This window comes from Rhinolophus sinicus, chromosome 2, assembly GCF_057876585.1.
Source record: "Rhinolophus sinicus isolate RSI-liver-muscle chromosome 2, RSI-T2T, whole genome shotgun sequence".
Lineage (NCBI taxonomy): Eukaryota > Metazoa > Chordata > Mammalia > Chiroptera > Rhinolophidae > Rhinolophus > Rhinolophus sinicus.
In genome coordinates this window covers 18,185,727-18,204,626 of record NC_142502.1, presented here as the reverse complement: position 1 = coordinate 18,204,626, position 18,900 = coordinate 18,185,727, and the positions used below count along the sequence as shown (strand labels likewise).

The 18,900-nt window shown below is 41.8% G+C and overlaps 1 protein-coding gene across 4 annotated transcripts in view; it reads right to left on the bottom strand.

Moving 5' to 3' along the window:
- Nucleotides 1–2,000: 2,000 nt before the first annotated feature.
- The window catches only part of EPM2A (EPM2A glucan phosphatase, laforin), a 116,121-nt gene continuing 99,221 nt past the window's right edge, over nt 2,001–18,900 (bottom strand). For 3 of the 4 annotated variants that reach the window (XM_074333685.2, XM_074333684.2, XM_019744462.3), the window contains exons 3-4: nt 11,833–12,074; nt 2,001–4,092 (exon numbers count right to left, since the gene is read on the bottom strand). In XM_074333685.2, coding sequence (XP_074189786.1) covers nt 3,815–4,092; nt 11,833–12,074 — 520 coding nt within the window. In that variant the 3' untranslated portion in view covers nt 2,001–3,814. The remainder of the gene's footprint in view (nt 4,093–11,832; nt 12,075–18,900) is intronic. The other variant, XM_074333686.2, reaches the window with a different exon arrangement.

Here is an 18,900-nt window from a genome sequence, read left to right as displayed (position 1 = left end):
AGTTTTCTTCATCTGTACACTAGGGATGACAACAATAATGTTTGCCTCATAGAACTGGTAGGGAGATTAAATCAGCTAATACCTGTAAAGCCCGTAGAGAACGGCACATGGAACATGTAAGTTCTCAATAGTTATTAGCTATTCTTGTCCTTCACTCACTGAACTATATGCCAGACTCCATCACAGGTGCTCTAGCACATCACAAAACAAAACAGACATACATGTTTACCTTTCTGAAGTTCACATGGTAGTGAGAGAATGCAGATAATAAAACAAATAAGTGAATTATGTAGTATATTGGCCAGTAATGAGGTCCATGGAGAGAAATGAAGCAGAGAAGGAGGAAAGGGAGGCCTGAGGGTGCCATGTGGCAATTTGGGGTTGGGTGGTCCAGAAAGGGCTCACTGAAGCAAGTATGGCAGTGAGCCACGTGGATACCTGGAAAAGAGCATTCCAGGCAGAGACAGTAAGTGCCCCGAAGAAGGAGCCTGCCCAGAATACCCAAAGAGCAAGATGTCTAGAGCAGAAGGAGGCAGAAGGCAGTAGGAGACGAGGTCAGAGACGACAGAGGACCAGGATGTGTGGGTCCTTGAAGGGCATCGGCTGTCATCCTGAGTGACATGGCAAGTCACTGGAGGCTTCTGTGAACACAGGATTGGCATGATCTGACATCTATTTTTATATGATCACCCTGGCCACTGTGTGCGAGTAGGTATGACAGTTGTAGGGGCTGACTGAGAGGGAAGGACAGCAGGGGAGACCAGTTAGGAGGCGACTTCTGAAGTTCAGTTTGGAGATCACTAACTAAGCGCTAACCAGGTTTGTTCTGTGGAGGAGGTAAAACATGGAGAGATGACAGATTTTCCTGATGGAGTATATGTGATGTTTGAAAGGAAGAGAAGAGGTAAGAGAGACTCTGAGGTTTGGAACCTGGGCAACTGGAAGTACGTTTCCATTAACTAAATTGGGAAAGACTTTTGGAGTAATGGATAAGGGAAGGAAAGAACGAAGTTGTTATTTTTGTTCTTCTTCTTCCCCTTATTATCGTGCCATTGTTATTGTTTTAATGAGAGGTAGCTTCAGCAGCCTTTTCCTCTTTATTCTTAGTCCCGTCTCCTATCAGACCTCCTTTTTTTCTTCCTAGCAGGTAATAAGCCACCACACAGACTACCCTCCTACTTGGTCAGCACATTGCATCGAGCTGCCCTTCCTCCTGCAGTGAATACGTAGCATGACCATTTCTCCGGGGAGCATAACCTTGACCCTACTTGTCTGTTCCTACAGTCACACCTTCCTTCGCGATCCTCCCAATACTGTCCTTCTAAAAGGGTACACCTGCTTCTTCTTTCAGAAATTTCATGTCTTTGCTTTTTCTCATTTGAGCCATTTTTCTTCCACTGACTCCAATTTCCATTCATCCTCCCACCAGTTCTTTCCCACTAGCACTGTCTGCTCTCATTCCCATCAATTCTCCAATGACTCCTGAACACCACAATAAATTCCCTGACAAATCTTCCTAGCTCATCCCTTTCCTCTGACCCTCAATTAAAACCCTTCGCTGTAAAAGCATCATTTGATGTCTCTGGGTCTCGGTTTGCTCCTTTGAAAAATAAAGGAATAAACTAGATTACAAATAAGAAAAACACAGTTTGTTTTTCTGGATTTCAGACACAATTAATAACATTGTTTTTTTCAAATCCTGTACACAGAAGTCATTTTTAATGCTTCTATCCAGCAAAACTTCCAAGTGATTTTGAAAGACACTGGACATCCCATTCATTGAAAACAAGAGAGGTTATTCCAAAACATTTTTTAATAGCCCTGAAATGATTTTGCTTCTCAGAGAAAAAAAAAAAATCCACCTAAAAAGTTTTTTTCTGTAGTGCAACTTGACTTCTTCGACATTAAGAAAATACACACACACACACACACACACACACACACACGTACATAATTGATTAGAAATATTCCACTTTTAAGATTAAACATTACGCAACACATTATGACTATAAAGGGGTTACTTTAATATAATAGTTCTCTCTATTTATTCTTAGCAAGGGAGCTGGACTTCATATTATTGAATCCTGGCTTATAAATTTAACTTTGTAAAACTGTGAGAGAAATGTGCCTTGTCTAGCTTTCACTGCCCAAATCAAATGTCGTCTCCTCTGAGTCCCACAGCTGTAAGACATCTTTCCCTCCTCTGAACTCCACTGGAACCCATCTTGCATTCTTCTTATCCCCCATACTTCCTAAATCAGAGCGTCGCGTATCTATCAATAAATATTTATGGAAGAAAAGAAGGATCAGAAAATTAAGTAAGCATCATAGTTTAATAGGAAAAGTATGGGCTTTGAGTCAGACAAACTTAGCTTTGTATCTCATTTCATTAACTGACTCACCATGTGTCCCTGGACAGTTGATTTAACCTCTCTGAGCCTTAGTTTCCTCATCTATATAGTGGAGATGATGAAACATCCCTCATAGGGCACTGCCAAGATTAAACTGGATAAGATTATAAAGCACCTAGCGTATAAGAAACACCCAACAAAAGTTACCACACCTCCCCCTATTCCAGCATGTCTTTCACAGTTCTATCCTGTGTTATATTTGATTGAACACAGGGCTGTTTCTAGGCTATGAGATTCTTGAAGGCAAGGTCTTGTTCATCTTTGTGTTTCCTGTAGAATCTAGGGGAAGGTAGGGAGTTGCACATTCTGGAGGCACAGTAACTCTGGATTGTATTCAACTGAGCGTGGAACCAGGATCATTCCCAAGCTATGGAACAATTATCTATGGTTTGGGGCTCTTCTGGTAAGATAGCTCCTCTTCTGAGCTATGGCACAGACCACTTTGGCCTGGAGACAGCCCACCACATTTTAAAATAGGTTGTACAAAATATAGCTACTTTCCTACATTCTTTGGCAACTGTCCAGAACAATGTTCCATTTCCCATTATAGAACCGGCAACAGAAACATCAGCCTTACTCTGAGAGAGAGAAATTGAATGCACTACAGTTTGCTGACAAAACAAGTAGGGTTGAAAAAGCACTGAGTCAAACTTCAACTGGTTTCTAACTAACTGAGACCCTGGGCGGGCTACCTATGCTCACTGAGCCTCAGCTAAAACAAAGAAATCATTACAACTGACTGGGTGTCACAGGGTTGTGGGTGGATAAAGAGGGTGCCTTGGAACAGACTTGAACAACTGGGAAGCAGGATGCAAAAACAAGGTCTAGAAAGCCATTGGTTTGGGTTGTGTTTAGTCCATATTTCCTTTTTTGGCAACTGACTAGCTCTCATTTTATAATTTCAGCAGAAAATGTTGTGTGTGTGTGTGTGTGTGTGTGTGTGTGTGTGTCTGTGTGCGTGTGTACGCATGCACACAAGTGATGGAATCTACACAAATCCCTATCTTTTCTTCTGCATGTCACATTACAAGGCAGCAAGAAAGTGCAGTCATGAATTCATAATACAACAAATGCAGTGTCTGTAAAGTGAAGAGCAAGTCTGCTTGCAGGAAGCAGGAGCTGCATGCATTACCTTTCTGTCTGATGCTAGAACAACACTGCACAGCCCAACTATTTGTGGCTTTTTCTCATGCATGTCACAGCTTTCTTTGTGTAAAATATTTCAAAGATGATACAGCTCAACCAAAGCATAACAGAAAGTCAGCCCCAGACTAAAGAAGGTGGGTTAGGGGAGAAGCCAGCAACCAGTCTTTTCAGGTAGAACCTTGGTTTCTAGGTCATTGCATTACCATCACCCCAGCTTTCTAAGGAAACTGGGAAGGGAGTGGAGGCAGACCGGCCTCTTACACACTGCATAAGGAAGAAAGAACCGTCCCAAATTTCTGAAAAAAATCTTCTTCTGCCCGGGCCACGGCGTCTTCGTCAATGTACACAGCTGGCCTTTGGGCCACGAGGAAGTACTGCGCCTTCCTCAGATTCCAGCGCATCACGTACCGGAGCCAGCCGCACATGACCGCCGTGGACCGGCCCACCCCGGCGTTGCAGTGAACGTACACGGTGTGTCCATTCTCGAGCAGCGCGTTCAGGAGATACACCGCCTGGGGCAGCATCTGTACTCGGCCTGGGATCGAGAAAGCACAGCACAGACACATGAATAAGGAAGCCCCCATATCGTCGCTGATAAAACTCCACCAGCGCCCCGTGAAATCACAGCGCCGCTCCACGAGAGGCGGGGGGCATTTGAGCCTGCTTCATCCCTTTGTTTGGAAGAAAAAAGTGAGACAGTATCAAAAGCTGCTAATAATAAAGTGGAAGGAGCCCTGCAGACGCAATGGGTTGTCGCTGTACTGGCGTTTGATCTGGCTGCTCCTTTGAGTGCCTTCGGTGTGGTGCCAATTTCCCTTAAAAGAAAAGTTCACTATGGCTTATCCTCAGAAGAACGGATTTTTCCTTCTGCCAGAACAGTTTGCACAAGATCCGGCAAAGGTTCAGACGATTTCAAAGAGAACCTGACAGGTCCTGTCACCTGAATTTCCTATGATTCAAAAGGATCTTCCAGGTAAATGGAAAACAGAATTAGTCCATATTGATTAAAGAATTCAGTCTTATTCATTCAACATATGCTAGCCTTCCTCTGCCCAACGGAACGGCTAACGTATTAATTAATACACATGGGTGGGATAACCAATTGTTCATTCATTCCCTCATGATGCAGTGAGTATTAAAACTGATTCAGTTTCTCCTTTATTGGGCAATTATGATTATAGTTATCGCAGTTTCGTGACTACTATTTCGATTATTAGGTGATTCAAATGTCTTCTCATCATACCGAGAGAGGATATGTGTGCTCTGCTGAAGCCTGTTGACCAGCCCCCTCTTTCATCCTAAGGGAAGAGATCCCCCTAAAATCATCAACTCCTGGGCAGCAGGAGTTTCTTCTACTCACAGGTTCTCAGAGCAAAGATATTTAGTGGATTTGGGGGAGGGAGGGTGGAGGATGGTCAGTGTAAATGACTTTGAGAGGGGATGAAAGAGGGCAACTACACAGAGTCCTGGATTAAAACTATGTGCCTCTGATTTGACATCCTCTAGCTACTCTGTCCTCTACCACACAGAGATACGATGGCCCGGGAAGGACCTTCGGATACAACGGCCACAGCCTTCACACTGCCAGCCCACTGGATGACTGGAGAGGTGGGTGGGAAAAGGCCCCTCCCTCAAATGATTTCACTGCAGGTCTTCAGGGAGGCCCAGAATTCTCCCGGAGTGCCACTCAAGTGACTAGTCTTTCCTGTTTAGATCTCCTCTTTACAATGCCAGTGCCCTGAAGGGGCCAGCACCTTAGAAAGACAGATGGTCCTGGAGACCTCATGGTGGTTTAAGGCCCTGTCAGTTACGCTCCAGCCAGGGGTCTGCCTTAGCTTCAGACTCGCCCCGCGGTGAGATGGGAGCAGCAACATGAAAGGCAGGATGATATTCTCATGCTGCTGCTGGCACTCTGTCAAGCCCTCCTACTGCGGGATCTAAAGCCTCAGGCCCCACACAGTAGTTTAGAGACAGTTTCTACTGGACTTCCTTTAGGCAGGGCACACTGCAGTTTCCCGAGGCTGCATCTCTCCCTAGTGCCAGAGGGCATCTGGATGGAGACACACTGGGTCCTATGTGGGCGCTTGGTTTCCCAAATTCCAAACTGAGTCATAAACTTGAAAGGATTTATACCTGTGTTTGGTTTTGGGGTGCTCTGAGGTGGGCCTGCCACATAGTTAGTTCTTCACGGCACTCTCCTAGAGGGAGTAAAACATCACTGGAAATGTAACAAGGGGTGGACCATCATATGTACCAGAGAGACGTCTCACTGTGTCCCCAGGAGAGTTCTGTGTCGGTGATCCACTATGTGAGCTGGGGCATCGGGGAAGCAAAACCTCCAAGGTTTGTTTGAACAACCCTACTGGGGTGAGGGTGAGGCTGGCCCAAGTGCAGGGCTTTTGATGGCTGAGGGGGTGGTAAGGGGTTTCCTCCCTGTGATCCTGTGGGGAAGGGAACTGCCACCGATGGGTCCAGGAAGCGTGGGTTCCTCCTGCTCCTTCCTGCTTCACGCCTTGACGCGGTCTGCCTCTCTAGCTACCATGCACACTGCCAGGAAATAAATGGAAATATTCCTAATGTGGGTTTTTATCAAATGCCAAATGTCCGAACAGACCACAGTGGCCACTGGCAGTAGGAACTGCTGCAGTCAGGGTCGCATGGCCCGTGCAGCTGGCCTGCCCAACCCAGGCTCACACGGCCCCGCGGGGTTCCTTCCCGGACCTTCTCTCTGGCCAGAGCTTCCCCGAGAAAGGTCTGCACCACAGGCCCAAAGGACACCACAGCTCCCCCTTGCCTCTTGATCTGTAAAAGAGTCTTCAACAGGCATGCACATAGTTTAGAAGTTGAAATGTGATATGAGTTAGTTTGAAGTTCTGTGATCTTAGACAAGTAATCCTGGAAGGTAAATGTCAGCTGCCACACAGAGGTTCCAGAAGCCTCCTAGTTTAAACACAGTTTCTAGCCACCAGTGGCCTTCTCCTAGCATCACTCAGCCATCCCACTTAAGAACTGTCAAGCAAATATTTAAATAACATAAAGAACGGACCAATAATAAAAAGGGGCACCAGAGCAGTAGCGGGTTCAGCCTGGCCTCAGCTGGAGCCCTCGTTTATTTTGAATTCTAGGGACTGCAAATCACCCTGCTTTGATGACAGCTCACATTTGCTGAGCCCTTTCCACCTGCCAAGTGCTGTTTTAAGCACTGTGCATGCAATAGCTCCTTTACAACCACCTTTTAGCAACTCTTAGGTCGGTACTATTATTATCCTGTTATATCTGAGGAAACTGAGGCACACAGATTTTCCCAAGGTTAATCCCTAATGGTGATTCAAACCCAGCCAGCCAGACTCCAAAGCCTGTGGTCTTAACCTCTGCACTACTGTCCGTCCGTAACCTGCGTGGCCAATGGTACTTGCTGGCCCCGTGCTGTCAATCTGAAGTATCAGTCAGTTCCTGCACCCCACTTATGCTCTGCTTTCACGCCTGTGTAAGAGTAACATCTGGCTCGGGGTTTAGCACCTCTGCCCCTTCCCTAGAGGGGCCATATGTGCCTAACACGCCCAAGTGCCTCTGCTTGAAAAACCATGCTAGGGAGACTGAGCTAATAATATATGACCCACCAAAAATAAAACAAGGGTCCCCAGGGTCAAGGCTCACACAATAAAGCCACTGTCAACCAGAGCCCCTACTTTTTATGTTTTATATATTTAGGCTTCATATAGAATTTAATTTGACAAAAAGTTTACATTCTTAAAAAAAAAGTAATACCTCAGGGCAAGACAGAAATGCAGATTTATTTTTTTTTTAAATGTAAAACAGTCCAAATTTTAAATGTTGGCAACTAAGTTGAAAATTAGAAACCTTGTGCAGGTCCAACAAAACACTCCACTGCTTATGACTCTTACTTTGGATTTCAAGCTGGCCTTGGCTCTCAGTAGATGCTCAAACACATTCATTAAGCACATGAATTAAAACAAAATAAAACCAAACCCAATATCGATTTGACCTGAGTCCCGCCTGGACCCCTCTCTCTTAACTTCTGGTGCCATGTCCTCCAGGCTAATCTAACTCTGCAATGATTAAGAACTTCCTTATAATCATTTTCAATGATTAAATGAAAGCATGAAACGAACAAACAGACGTGGTTAGAAGGACAAGGGTATGATGGGGTACCCTGAGGCATGAGTGGGGGAGGACAGGCCCTACTGATACCTAAGGTTTACCTCAGGCTAAGCCTGAAAGAAAGCATTCCTGGCACAGCTTTCCGCCTTGCCAACATGTAGACACACACACATGTGCGTGCGCACGCACACGTCTTCCCTCTCTTCATCCAGGGGCAGATTTATAGCTGAATAGCTTATTATTTTATTATTTTATTTGAGCATATCTTCTTTCCCACCTTTGATAATATGAACCTTATCTACAGCACATTAATGTGCAATGTTATGTAGATAAGGGCCATATTATCTATAACATCCTTTGGTAGAAACTTAAGGACTTGGATGGGACTAATCATATAGTCCCAATTTTGTGATTTTCGAAGTGCTTTCATACCCATCATCTTATTCTATTGTTATAATCCTGTAAGGCAGAAATAAGTATCCCCATTTTCTAAGTGCAGGAACCAGCCTGCCCAGAACCACACAGCCAGCAACGCAATGGGGACCAGGCTCGAGCCCAGGTGCTCTACAGTTCCAAGGTCAGAGTCTCTGCCTCACGGCAGAGCTGAATTTGCTGTGTTGAGTCAGAGAAAATAACTCAGATTGTGACAACCAAGGGGTAGCTGAGGACTTGGGAGCACATTCACTGTTTGAACGGCCAAGAGGCACCTTTTCTTACCCAAGCACTGCCGTGACAGAGGGCAAAAAACAACCCGAGTGCTTCCTATGTGAAGGAAAACTGAATTTTAACAGATTTGGTATTTTTCAGGTGACTGCTAGATTTGGGAGCTTTTTGTTTCTCAGGTGAAAGATACCAAAATTTCAGAAAAAGAAAGAAAACACCTAACCCACCCCTCTGCATATGACAAAATGTACAAGATAAGGATCGATGGCACAATTGATCGTAACAGGTCTGTGACAACCAGAGGTGACAGTCGGTCCTAACAAACTGTCTTCTTTCTCAGACTTTATCTGACAGCATTATGCTGCAGGCTCAAGACATATCCGATGGATTTTTCTCTGGAGTTCTAAAACTATTCAGCACAATTAATCTATATCTTCACTGTGCTTATATTATGAGCCACATAGATTGATCTGTTGGTCAAAAATTCCTCAGCAACTCCAGCATGGTCGTTAACCCTTTGGTTACTCCCCAGAATAACCAAAGAAACCTTCTATTTAGTCTTGGGGTTCAGCCTTTTTCATGTAGATGCTTTCATTTGCTGTCATTTCGTGTTGCCAAACCGCCTCAGTGTAGAAGAAGTTCCACTGTTGTGACTAGAACCGGGTGACTCCCCCCCAAAAGGTTTTAATACAACTACAGTGGGTCTTTGGGGATACTTTCCCCTCAGGATTATGCGTACCCCCACACTATCGAGCAAATTGCTGATTAGTGAGCAGGGCCTGCAGTAGTCAGTGCATGGAGATGAATGGAATGCATGCCCACTTATTTCACTTTCTCTGCGCTTCGTCTCACATATTCTCCAATGGGAAGACAATGCTACAAAACCAGGATCAAAGAAGCAAAAATTCAAATGCCCTCTGGAAGCTACAGACACACTATCCTAACAATTTTCTCTGTTTTGAAACCAGAGAGACAAGCTGGACAGGACAAATAGATCTAGAGTCAACCAGTGCTCTTCTGTGCGAATAAGGGTTTGGGGTTTTTTTCTTTCTTTCTTGAAAAAAAATAGTTCTTATGGCTAAATCAAGCTCCTTTGGTTCAGCGTGACCAAGAGGAGTAACCAAACTGTACTCTCCTTAAGGAACAAAAATCATACCTCATCCCCAGTGATAGTTCAGACACAGACCCATTAAGGGCCCAATCCAGCCAGCCGGACTACCCGAGATTCATAAAGAGCCGAGGTGGCCCAGGGCCAGGCAACCTGCGATTCTCAAGGTCTCCTTGTCCCTGCCCACACCCTGGACTATTGACTTCGGGGAGACAAGCTACCTCCTTTGCCGAAACCCAGGTCATGATGCATATGATAGATTGAAAGTGTGGTGGCCTGAACAGTCCATGTGAGCTTGTGTAGAGTCTGGAGTCTGACTGCCTGCGATGAAATCCAGTCTATATCTCTCTCATTTACCTTGTCCAGGCTACTTAACTTTTTTGTACCTCAGTCTTTCTCTGCAAGATGGAGATAACTACAACATCGGCCCAGATTGTTGTTGAGAGAATTAAATTAATTAATGCATGCCATTTCTAAGAATAGTGTTTTATACACAAAGTACTTTGGGGAGAAGAGGTTGATAATAGAACATATCCTCGGTAGGCATCACTGTCTTCCTTCTTTCCCCCCAATATAAATTGCAGTTTGCCCAAACCCTTAGCCTGTGCCATTCCCATAGCTCTCTGCTGCCCCCTGCTGACAGCTAATTGATACTATTAGCGTAACTTGGTTCTTTTGGCTTCAGATATCTCCTAACCCTTTCCTGCAAGAACCGTATACTACAGCGAGGCTGAAATGTAGATCATTCCTCTAAAATCTCATGACTCTGTGCCTCAGCCTGTGCTGTTTATTGCACCTGGCATGCCTTTCGCCCCTCCACACTGACCTGTCATGCCCAGCTCAAATGCCACGACACTCACATAGCCGCCACAGAAAGTACTGCTCCCACATCACCCTCCTAGGGCACATGACTCCTTCTCTGCACTGTTGGTTTTGGGCTTGTCTGACTGCCTCTGACTATTAGATCAAAACTATGCCTTTCCTGTCTCTGTTTCCCAGCAGCACCCAAGTCTCACCACAATTCTCTCTTCACAGAGACATGCTCAGCCGGTACTTGTGCAATAAACACCGCCTCACTATTACGTTATCTTTCTCATTATCTCTCACTTTAATAACAGTGCAGTAACCTCCTAACTGATGTCCCCAGACCCACTCTGGGCCCACCCCAATTCATTCTCTACGCTGCAATCAAAGTGCACTTGCCGAGGGGGGGAATGGCTATCTTGGCAACTCCCAGCCTCCCACCGCTTTAGGATAAAGTCTAAAATCCTTATTGTGGTCCCAATCCTGCAAGACTCACTTCCTTCATTCTCTCCGACCTGCAGTCACACTGCTACTTTCAGTTCCTCCAACCCTCTACGCTCTCCTGCAATGGGGATTCTACTCAAGCTGCTCCCTCTGCCTGGGAGCCTCTTTCTCATCTCACTTCCAACCCCAACTCTCACTTCAGATCTTAATTCAAACATTATTTCCCAAGAACACCACCCCCTTTCCTAGGTCTGATTTGCCTGTGTATGCTCTCATAGCAATATCTATGTGATGAGTCAGAAAAAGAGCAATTTCTTAATCCTCAGGCACCCGGACACCAGAATGGAATTTGCAACTCCCTTGCAGTTTTTACTGTTAACTCATAAAGCCCGAGGCCGAGTCCAAGTCCAGAGTCTGGAGATAACATTATCTCCCAACAGACCAGACCCCAGGAAGTGATGTCACCCCTCAAGCCTGCCTGAATGACTCCCCCCTTCCTATATAAGAAAAAGCTAACCTAAAGTTAGGTGCAGCTGTCCACTCGAGACTCTGCCTCCGGCAGGCAGCTTCTTTGCCGGTGTCTTTCTTCTTAAATAATCTTTCTAACTTCTATTCCTTTTGAGTCTGTGAATTCTTTCACATTCTGCAAATGGCCAGGGGTTAATTCTACGCCAGTACCCTATGTATCTTTCTAACAACAACAACAAAAACTCATCACAATTTTAAATTTCTATTTGTAGTCATTTGATTAATGCTTGTCTTCCCTCTAGGATTATAAACTCCACAAGGACAGGAGTTGTGCCTGCCTTTCGTCACTGTTGTATTTCCAGCCACCAGCATAATGCCACATGCATAGTAGATACACAATAAATACATGTTTAATGAATAAACAAATCAAAGGACACATATTAACCAGAATTTTAGCCAAGCTGTCAAAAGATATATATTAAATATATTAAACCTAAACCCTTATTTTTATTCTATCATTCAGCGTTAGGTCAGTCAATTAGACAGAAAGGTAGACACATAGGTATGTAGTAGGTAGGTAGATAGAAAGATGATACATACATACATACATACATACATACATACATACATTCCACAAGGAGCCAGAAAGATACTTCTGACGCTTACCTTCGGTGCTCATATCTGGCGTCGGCATCCAGATGTAGACTAAGCCTTCTTCCTTGTACAGCTTAATCATAGTATCTGAAGTCATGGGTTCTGGGTAGCGGTTACAGCCTGAGCAATTCTGTACAATATCCCATTCAGTCTGGAAATTCATTACAGCTGTAATCCCCAATTCGTGCTTCAGTTTAATGGTTACGTGTTCCACTTGGCGAGGACAGCTACCCAGCCAGACATTTGGTAGAATTCTAATAAGAACATATGGAGTCAACTATTACTATTATTATGATTTGAGATTGGAGGAGCTTCATACAACACATAGTATTAAAAATTCAACTAATTTTTAAATCTGACACAGGAACAGCAATATAAAGAATATGAGAATCATTATTATTGAAAGAAGAAAAACACTGGTGGTGGTGTTTGGGGGAAAACAAATAATTCAATTAAGTAGAAAGCCACAAGATAGGCATTAGCAAACCAAATCTAGCAATATATAAAAATAAGTGTACCAAGTTATACTTATTCCATGAATATATATGTGGTTCTATATTAGGAAACCCATCAACATAAACACTAACAAATTAAAGGCAAAACTCCTGTAGTTATACTAATAAATTCTGGAAAACATTTGCTAAAACTCAGCAATCATTCCTGTTTAAAACTCTACATAAAAATTTCAAATAGTATGAGACCTTTTAAACATGCTGAGTACCAGAAACTAACAGTCTTTTAAATAAAATCAAAGTAAAGATTATTTCCATTAGTACCCAATACTTGTCTATTTTTCACCTAATGCTACAAGTAGAAGGAACTATAACTACCTATAAAGAAGAGAAAGCATTATAATTATTTTTTCAAGTATGATTCTATATCTAAATATCCTAATTCAGGGGCCAAATCTTGAGAACCACTCCCTAAGATATGCAACTACAAAACTATGCAAAATTTTAAAAATATTAAGATATCTGGATGAGGGAAAATATAGAAAAATCCGTTTTTCTCTGTATAAGCAATAGCCAGGTAGAAATGGAGTGGGGTAGGGTTGGAGGAATCTCATTCAAAAATAACAACAAAATTTTTAAAAATCTAGGAATACATTTAACCAGAAAGAACTGTGAAATTCTATTGGAGGACATTAAACAACAACAAATAAATAGAAAGACACATTGTGATATTATGATTCATAATGTGAAATATACACAGAGGGTGCCAAAAAAGTGTATACACATTTTAAGAAAGGGAAAAAACTGTATTAAAATTGTAATACTCAATATATACCGGTAACAAAAGATGAGTGTAAGTCATGTGTATACATTTTTTTGGCATCTCTGGTATTTATTTGGTCTTCCTCCCTGGGTTCTGGCACAGAGCCCAAAACCCCTGGAATTTCCCAAGTGTTGAGAGATGTAAAGGTGTCTTTTGTTTTGTGAATGATGGGACTTTTGGAGCCACCCTAAGGATGTGGGTTGGTTGCCAGCAGACTCAACCAGGTGATTAGAGGATTGGAACTTTCAGTCCCACCTCAAACTCCTGGGGAGAGAGGGGATGGAGCTTGAATCAATCCCCAGAGGCCAATGATTTAATCACTCATACCTACCGTGTTTCCCCGAAAATAAGACCTAGCCGGACAATCAGCTCTAATGCGTCTTTCGGAGCAAAAACTAATATAAGGTTTGGTCTTCTTTACTATAGTATAAGATCGGGTCTCACATAATATAATGTAAGACCGGGTCTTATATTAATATTTGCTCCCATAGACATATTATAGGTCTTATTTTCGGGAACCACGGTATATAAAGAAGCCTCCATAAAAACCTGGCTAGGTCTTATTTTTGGGAACCATGGCATGTAAAGAAGCCTCCATAAAAACCTAAAAGGATGGGGTCTGAGAGCTTCTGGGTTGGTAAACACTTGGAGATTACAGACAGGGGTGTGTTTGGAAAGGGCATGCCTTGCCCTATGTGTCTCTTCCATCTGGCTGTTCCTGAGTTACATCCATTTATAATAAACTGGTGATCTAGTAAGTAAAATGTTTCTCTGACTTCTGTGAATTGCTCTTAGAAAATTAATAAAACTCAAGGAAGGAGGTCATGAGAACTTCTGATTTACAGGCAGGAGGTCAGAAGTACAGGTAACAATGTGCACTTGTGACTGGCATCTGAAGTGGTACAGGTGGGGATGGGGGTGTGGGGTGGACAGTCTTGTAGGACTGAGCCCTTAACCTGTGGAATCTGATACTATCTCCAGGTAGATAGCATTAGAATTGAGTTGAATTATAAGACACCAAGCTGGTGCCTAGAAAATTGCTTGGACGTGTGGGAAAAGCCCCTTTCCCTCACATGGTGGAATTGGGTCCCAGAACCCAAAAGACACATCATGCTCTTTAATTGAAAGACTTAAAATTATAAAATATAAAATATAAATATTTTCCAAATATATAAATTTAATGCATATTATTATAATCTATTGTATATAGTTTGCATTGCCTTGCTCACCAATTATTTCACATGTGTACATTCACTCCAGAACAAATGGGCAAATACTTTGTTTCAAACTTTACTTGAATCATGCCACCTAGAACTTTACTAGGTTCATTATAGGACACTCAGACAGTAGTTGTCTGAATGAGGATGGTAGATATCACAGATGCTCACCAGTGCTCCCAGGTAGCCCCTTTCAAGCATGGAGGACTAAGTTCCTTTCTCACCTCAATGTTGAACATGGCCATGTGACTTGCTCTTGTCAATAAAATGTGAGCTGAAGTGACGTGTGTCACTTTCAGAGGAACATTTTAAGACCTCATACATGATTCTCCACGCTCTCTCTTTCCCTGTTATAATGATCATGAAAACACACATGGATGCTAAGCTGCTAGAGGACTGAAGCAGCCTGGAATGTTAAGCTACTCCAGGGAGGACAGCTGCCTCCAAGAGCTAATGGCTTATTGTGTTAAGTCAATTTTGGCATCGCTTGTTACCACAGCATAACCTGACTTGTTCTAATACAAAGCTTAAATAATTACTTGCGTAAAGCTTCTAATATGCAGGACAGAAACAGAGCAGGGGGACTACACTTTTATTTCGTTACTTTCATTTTGAGTTTATACCAGTCATTCTCAACTGGGACCAATTTTGCTTCCCAAAGGATATTTGGCAATGCTTATGGAGACATTTCTTATTGTTACACTGGGTGGTGTTACTGGCATCTAGTAGCTTGAGACCAGGGCCGTTGTCAAGCACACTACAATGAAAGGACGGCTCCCCACAACAGAGAATTATCTATTCCAAAATGTCAGTAGTGCCGAGGTTAGGAAGCCTTGGTTTAGGAGAATAAAAGTGGAATCGAACTCCTTACTATTTGTAGGGAAAAAGGGAATGTAGGGCAGGAGTAAGACCAACATATCTGACACAGAGTTTGTGGCTCTTCAGTTATGTTATTCTGATAATATTCCATGTCATGTTTTAAAATATGTATGTATGTATGTAAGTCTGTAGGAGAGCTATAAAATGAAGCAAAATCCTAATATTAGGTAGTTGCACAGCATGACAACATTTTTAGTGTGGTAAAATGGAAAAGGCACTCAACACAAGCCAGGAAAACTGAGTTCAAATGCCAATCCTAGCACAATATTTTTAAAAGCACTTGGTAATAACTGTCTGACATTAGGCCAACTTACTTATCATCTCTGAGCCTTTGGTGTGTTCCTCTTTAAAATGGTTCTAAAAATAATTCACAGGAATTTAGTAAGGAGTAAACAAAATTAAGTAAGGTATTAGAATAGGACTGACACCAGTGAATACTTAATAAATGCAAGTGGAGTTTATGTCTAGTTATTACAATTTATTGATTTTAGTAACTTATTTTGTATTGCAATGACTATTCAGATATTCCATTGCTATATGTATCTTTCATTTAAATGCAAACGAATATAAAATATTCAACTTATTTTTATATGAAATCAGCTTGGTTTTTTTTTTTTTTTTCCTTTTGGCTATTGTCATTATTGGTGTTAATATAAGAAGCCAGTGGACTAATCCTCAAATGTGGGTATTACGCATCCTCAATGGAAATATCTTACAAGATCCAGCATTGTCTTTCTGAAGCTTGAATCCTACTTACCCTCCAGGAGAAGATAAATCAATTTTTTATTGTTGCTTGTGTTCTAAGTCTAACGGGTTGTTAGGTATTTCCTTGTGGGTGACTAAGGATTATTATAGAAAAATACAGTGAATATAATCTAAAATAGAGAAAAGTTAGAAACCCAGGAAAGACTTTATGGTGCTGTCAAGAGGGGCACAGAATCCAAAGGCCTTGCACTTTCATTGCTGACCCCAAAGAATTCCCGGATGCACCATTAGACCCAGTGCGCTGAGACAAAGACCATCAACAGGGACACTTTCAGAGTCCCCATGAGCTGTACTTGAACAGGACACTGGTATCTGAGCATTCAGTCTCTGCAGGAGTAGAAACTTCACACCCACTGGGGCACCACCCCTTCCCTCTGGCTATTGAGAATAGAAACCTACCTCTATCTAGATGTTCCATCCTTCCTTCCATTATCGCTTTAAAATTCCTCCTCCAATAACCTGCTGGCTGCCTAGCAGGCTGTAGCGCTTGGCTGCCGTACCTACACTCTGCGGTCTAACGGAGCATATTAAAAGGACCCCAAGTTGAAAAGAGGAGAGTGGACACCTCAGTTATATAACCAAGCAGTACAGCCTTTTGAACAACAATGGAATTTTATTGGCAAATTGTTGAAGTGGACAGGTAAAATATTAAAATGAATAGTCATGACAGGCAAACTAAAGCGTTCATTTGAGTATTCTTTGAGTGGGTAGATTTAACTATTTAGCTCGTAAATAAATGCCAAAATAAAGTGTCTAGCATGTCAGATTTGCATAAAGACCAAAGAATAGCTCATAGCGATAGATGCAAAGTGTAAACCAGGACATTTGAGCCTACAGAATAAGAAATCAGAATCCCAAACCAGAGTCACTACACAGAATTACATTTTGTTGCTAAAAAGGGTGTTATTCTATAATCTCATTCAGCCCTAGTCTTCAATATATTTAAACTACTGGGAACCTCAGGAAATTCAGAAAAAGTCAAAGACAAACAGGCCCAAAATTGGTACCTTAACATATATATTTCCTACATCAATTTTCTAATAGAAATAAACCATTGAAATGTTCACCCACACATATAAACACCAGTCTCTGTATCAGATTATTTCTTTTTTGATAACATAATTAATTATTCCTCTGGAAATGCCAGAAACCAGAGTCCATTTTTATGAAATGAGTATAAAACAATTCCTAATTCCTTAAGCAAGATATTCTGAACCTAGGAGACAGGTAACTAAAGACAAATTCTGAAAACAAGCACTGCATTGAAGGACAGAGAATTAAAGTTATAAAGTAAATTTATTGAACCATTAATTATATGGGATATGGAGACAAAATAGTGGGCTTGTTAGAAACACACAAATCAATGGATTGATTAGTCAGACAGCTAAAGTGCCCTTTATATGCATCTCATTTCAGTTTATTTTCTTTAATAGTAGGTGAGATATTTTTAGTTATATGATACACTAAAAGTAGTAAGATGCAAGATGTATTTTCCAAACAGTAATTAAACTTTTACTTATCCATTCAAAAGAGAATAATTTAGCACCATTAAAAATCAATTTTTACTCATCTCATCTTAGTTTTAATCTTCTTTTGGTGTCGATGATACTTTAAACAATTTTAAAAATCAGGCCTTTTTTTTAAAGGTGAAAAGACACTTAATGAAATATAAGATCTAGGGAGTCAAATTCTTTTGTAAAGGCAGTTTTAATAAGAGGCATATCAAACTTCAAAGATATAATAATGGAATAAAAATATAGCTTATATTATAAATTACACTGTAAAACTTCCAGAGAATTATTTACGAATAACTCACTGTCAATTGTGTTATATCAGAGCTGGCTAGCAGCCCTGCTATCGATTACTTGGAAAGGTCAAAGAGAAACTATGGTACCAACTGGCTACTGACACTCAGCCCACGCAGAACAGAAGTTCCCAAACCTGGTTTTGCATTCAAGTCCCATGTGATGCTTTTATAAACACTCCATTAGCAGGATCTACCCACGGATACCCACGAAGTGGATCTGGAGTGAGGCCTAAAATTCTGTGGATTCATTTTCCTTAGAAATTAACCAGATTACGTATATTATATATGCAGCCAGATTCCAAAACCACTAGCCTAGCAGATCCCAAATAAACATGTAGGAGAAGCTTAGTATACAGATTGCAATACCTTTTAATAGCAGTAAAAACTATGGAAGTAAGAGGACGTGGACTTGCTCAGTTCTGCCCACGTACGTATAAAATTAAGTCCTTATCTTTATCGCCAGTTTCAAGACGGCAAATGATTCCTAGACAGAGAGTGAGGAACGGGAAACTATCTGTTATGAAAGAGTTGTTTTGAGAATGTGTGCCCATGTGTTTAACGCATAGTTTCTTCTAAAAAGTCAAAACTAAATCGATGTCTGAGTCATATTTAATATAGTTACATAAATATTTAATATAGTTACATCCATTAAGAATGTACTTCTGTAGGAAAAAAAAAAAAAGTTTACTAACCTGGGTTTTAACTACTGCCACTAAAATTTAACAGGATTGGATTTAAATAAAATCCATCCTAGGAACATTATAAGTTAGCTGAAGACCTGGGGAAAGAAACGCATGGGTGATATTTCTGGAACCTTACTTTCTTGGACTGCAAATCAAAGTCACGTTCATTCACATGAGTGAATCCGGATTTACAGTTCCACACAGTCACCTCACAGTACTACACCCCTCGCTTCATCTATCAGGCCGGAGCCCATGGTCCCTTGGCTACTGAAGCGCAGGAATCAGAGAGCTTGCTGTATCTCAGCTGTCAGTCAACGAAGGCCTCACTGGCAACAGTGAGTACATCAGGCAGAATGTGCATCCACACACTTTGCAGAAAACACCACAGGGTATTGGCAGGAGGAGGGCATGGAAAACAGATGCGATATCAGGAAATGAGACCATTATATAGAAC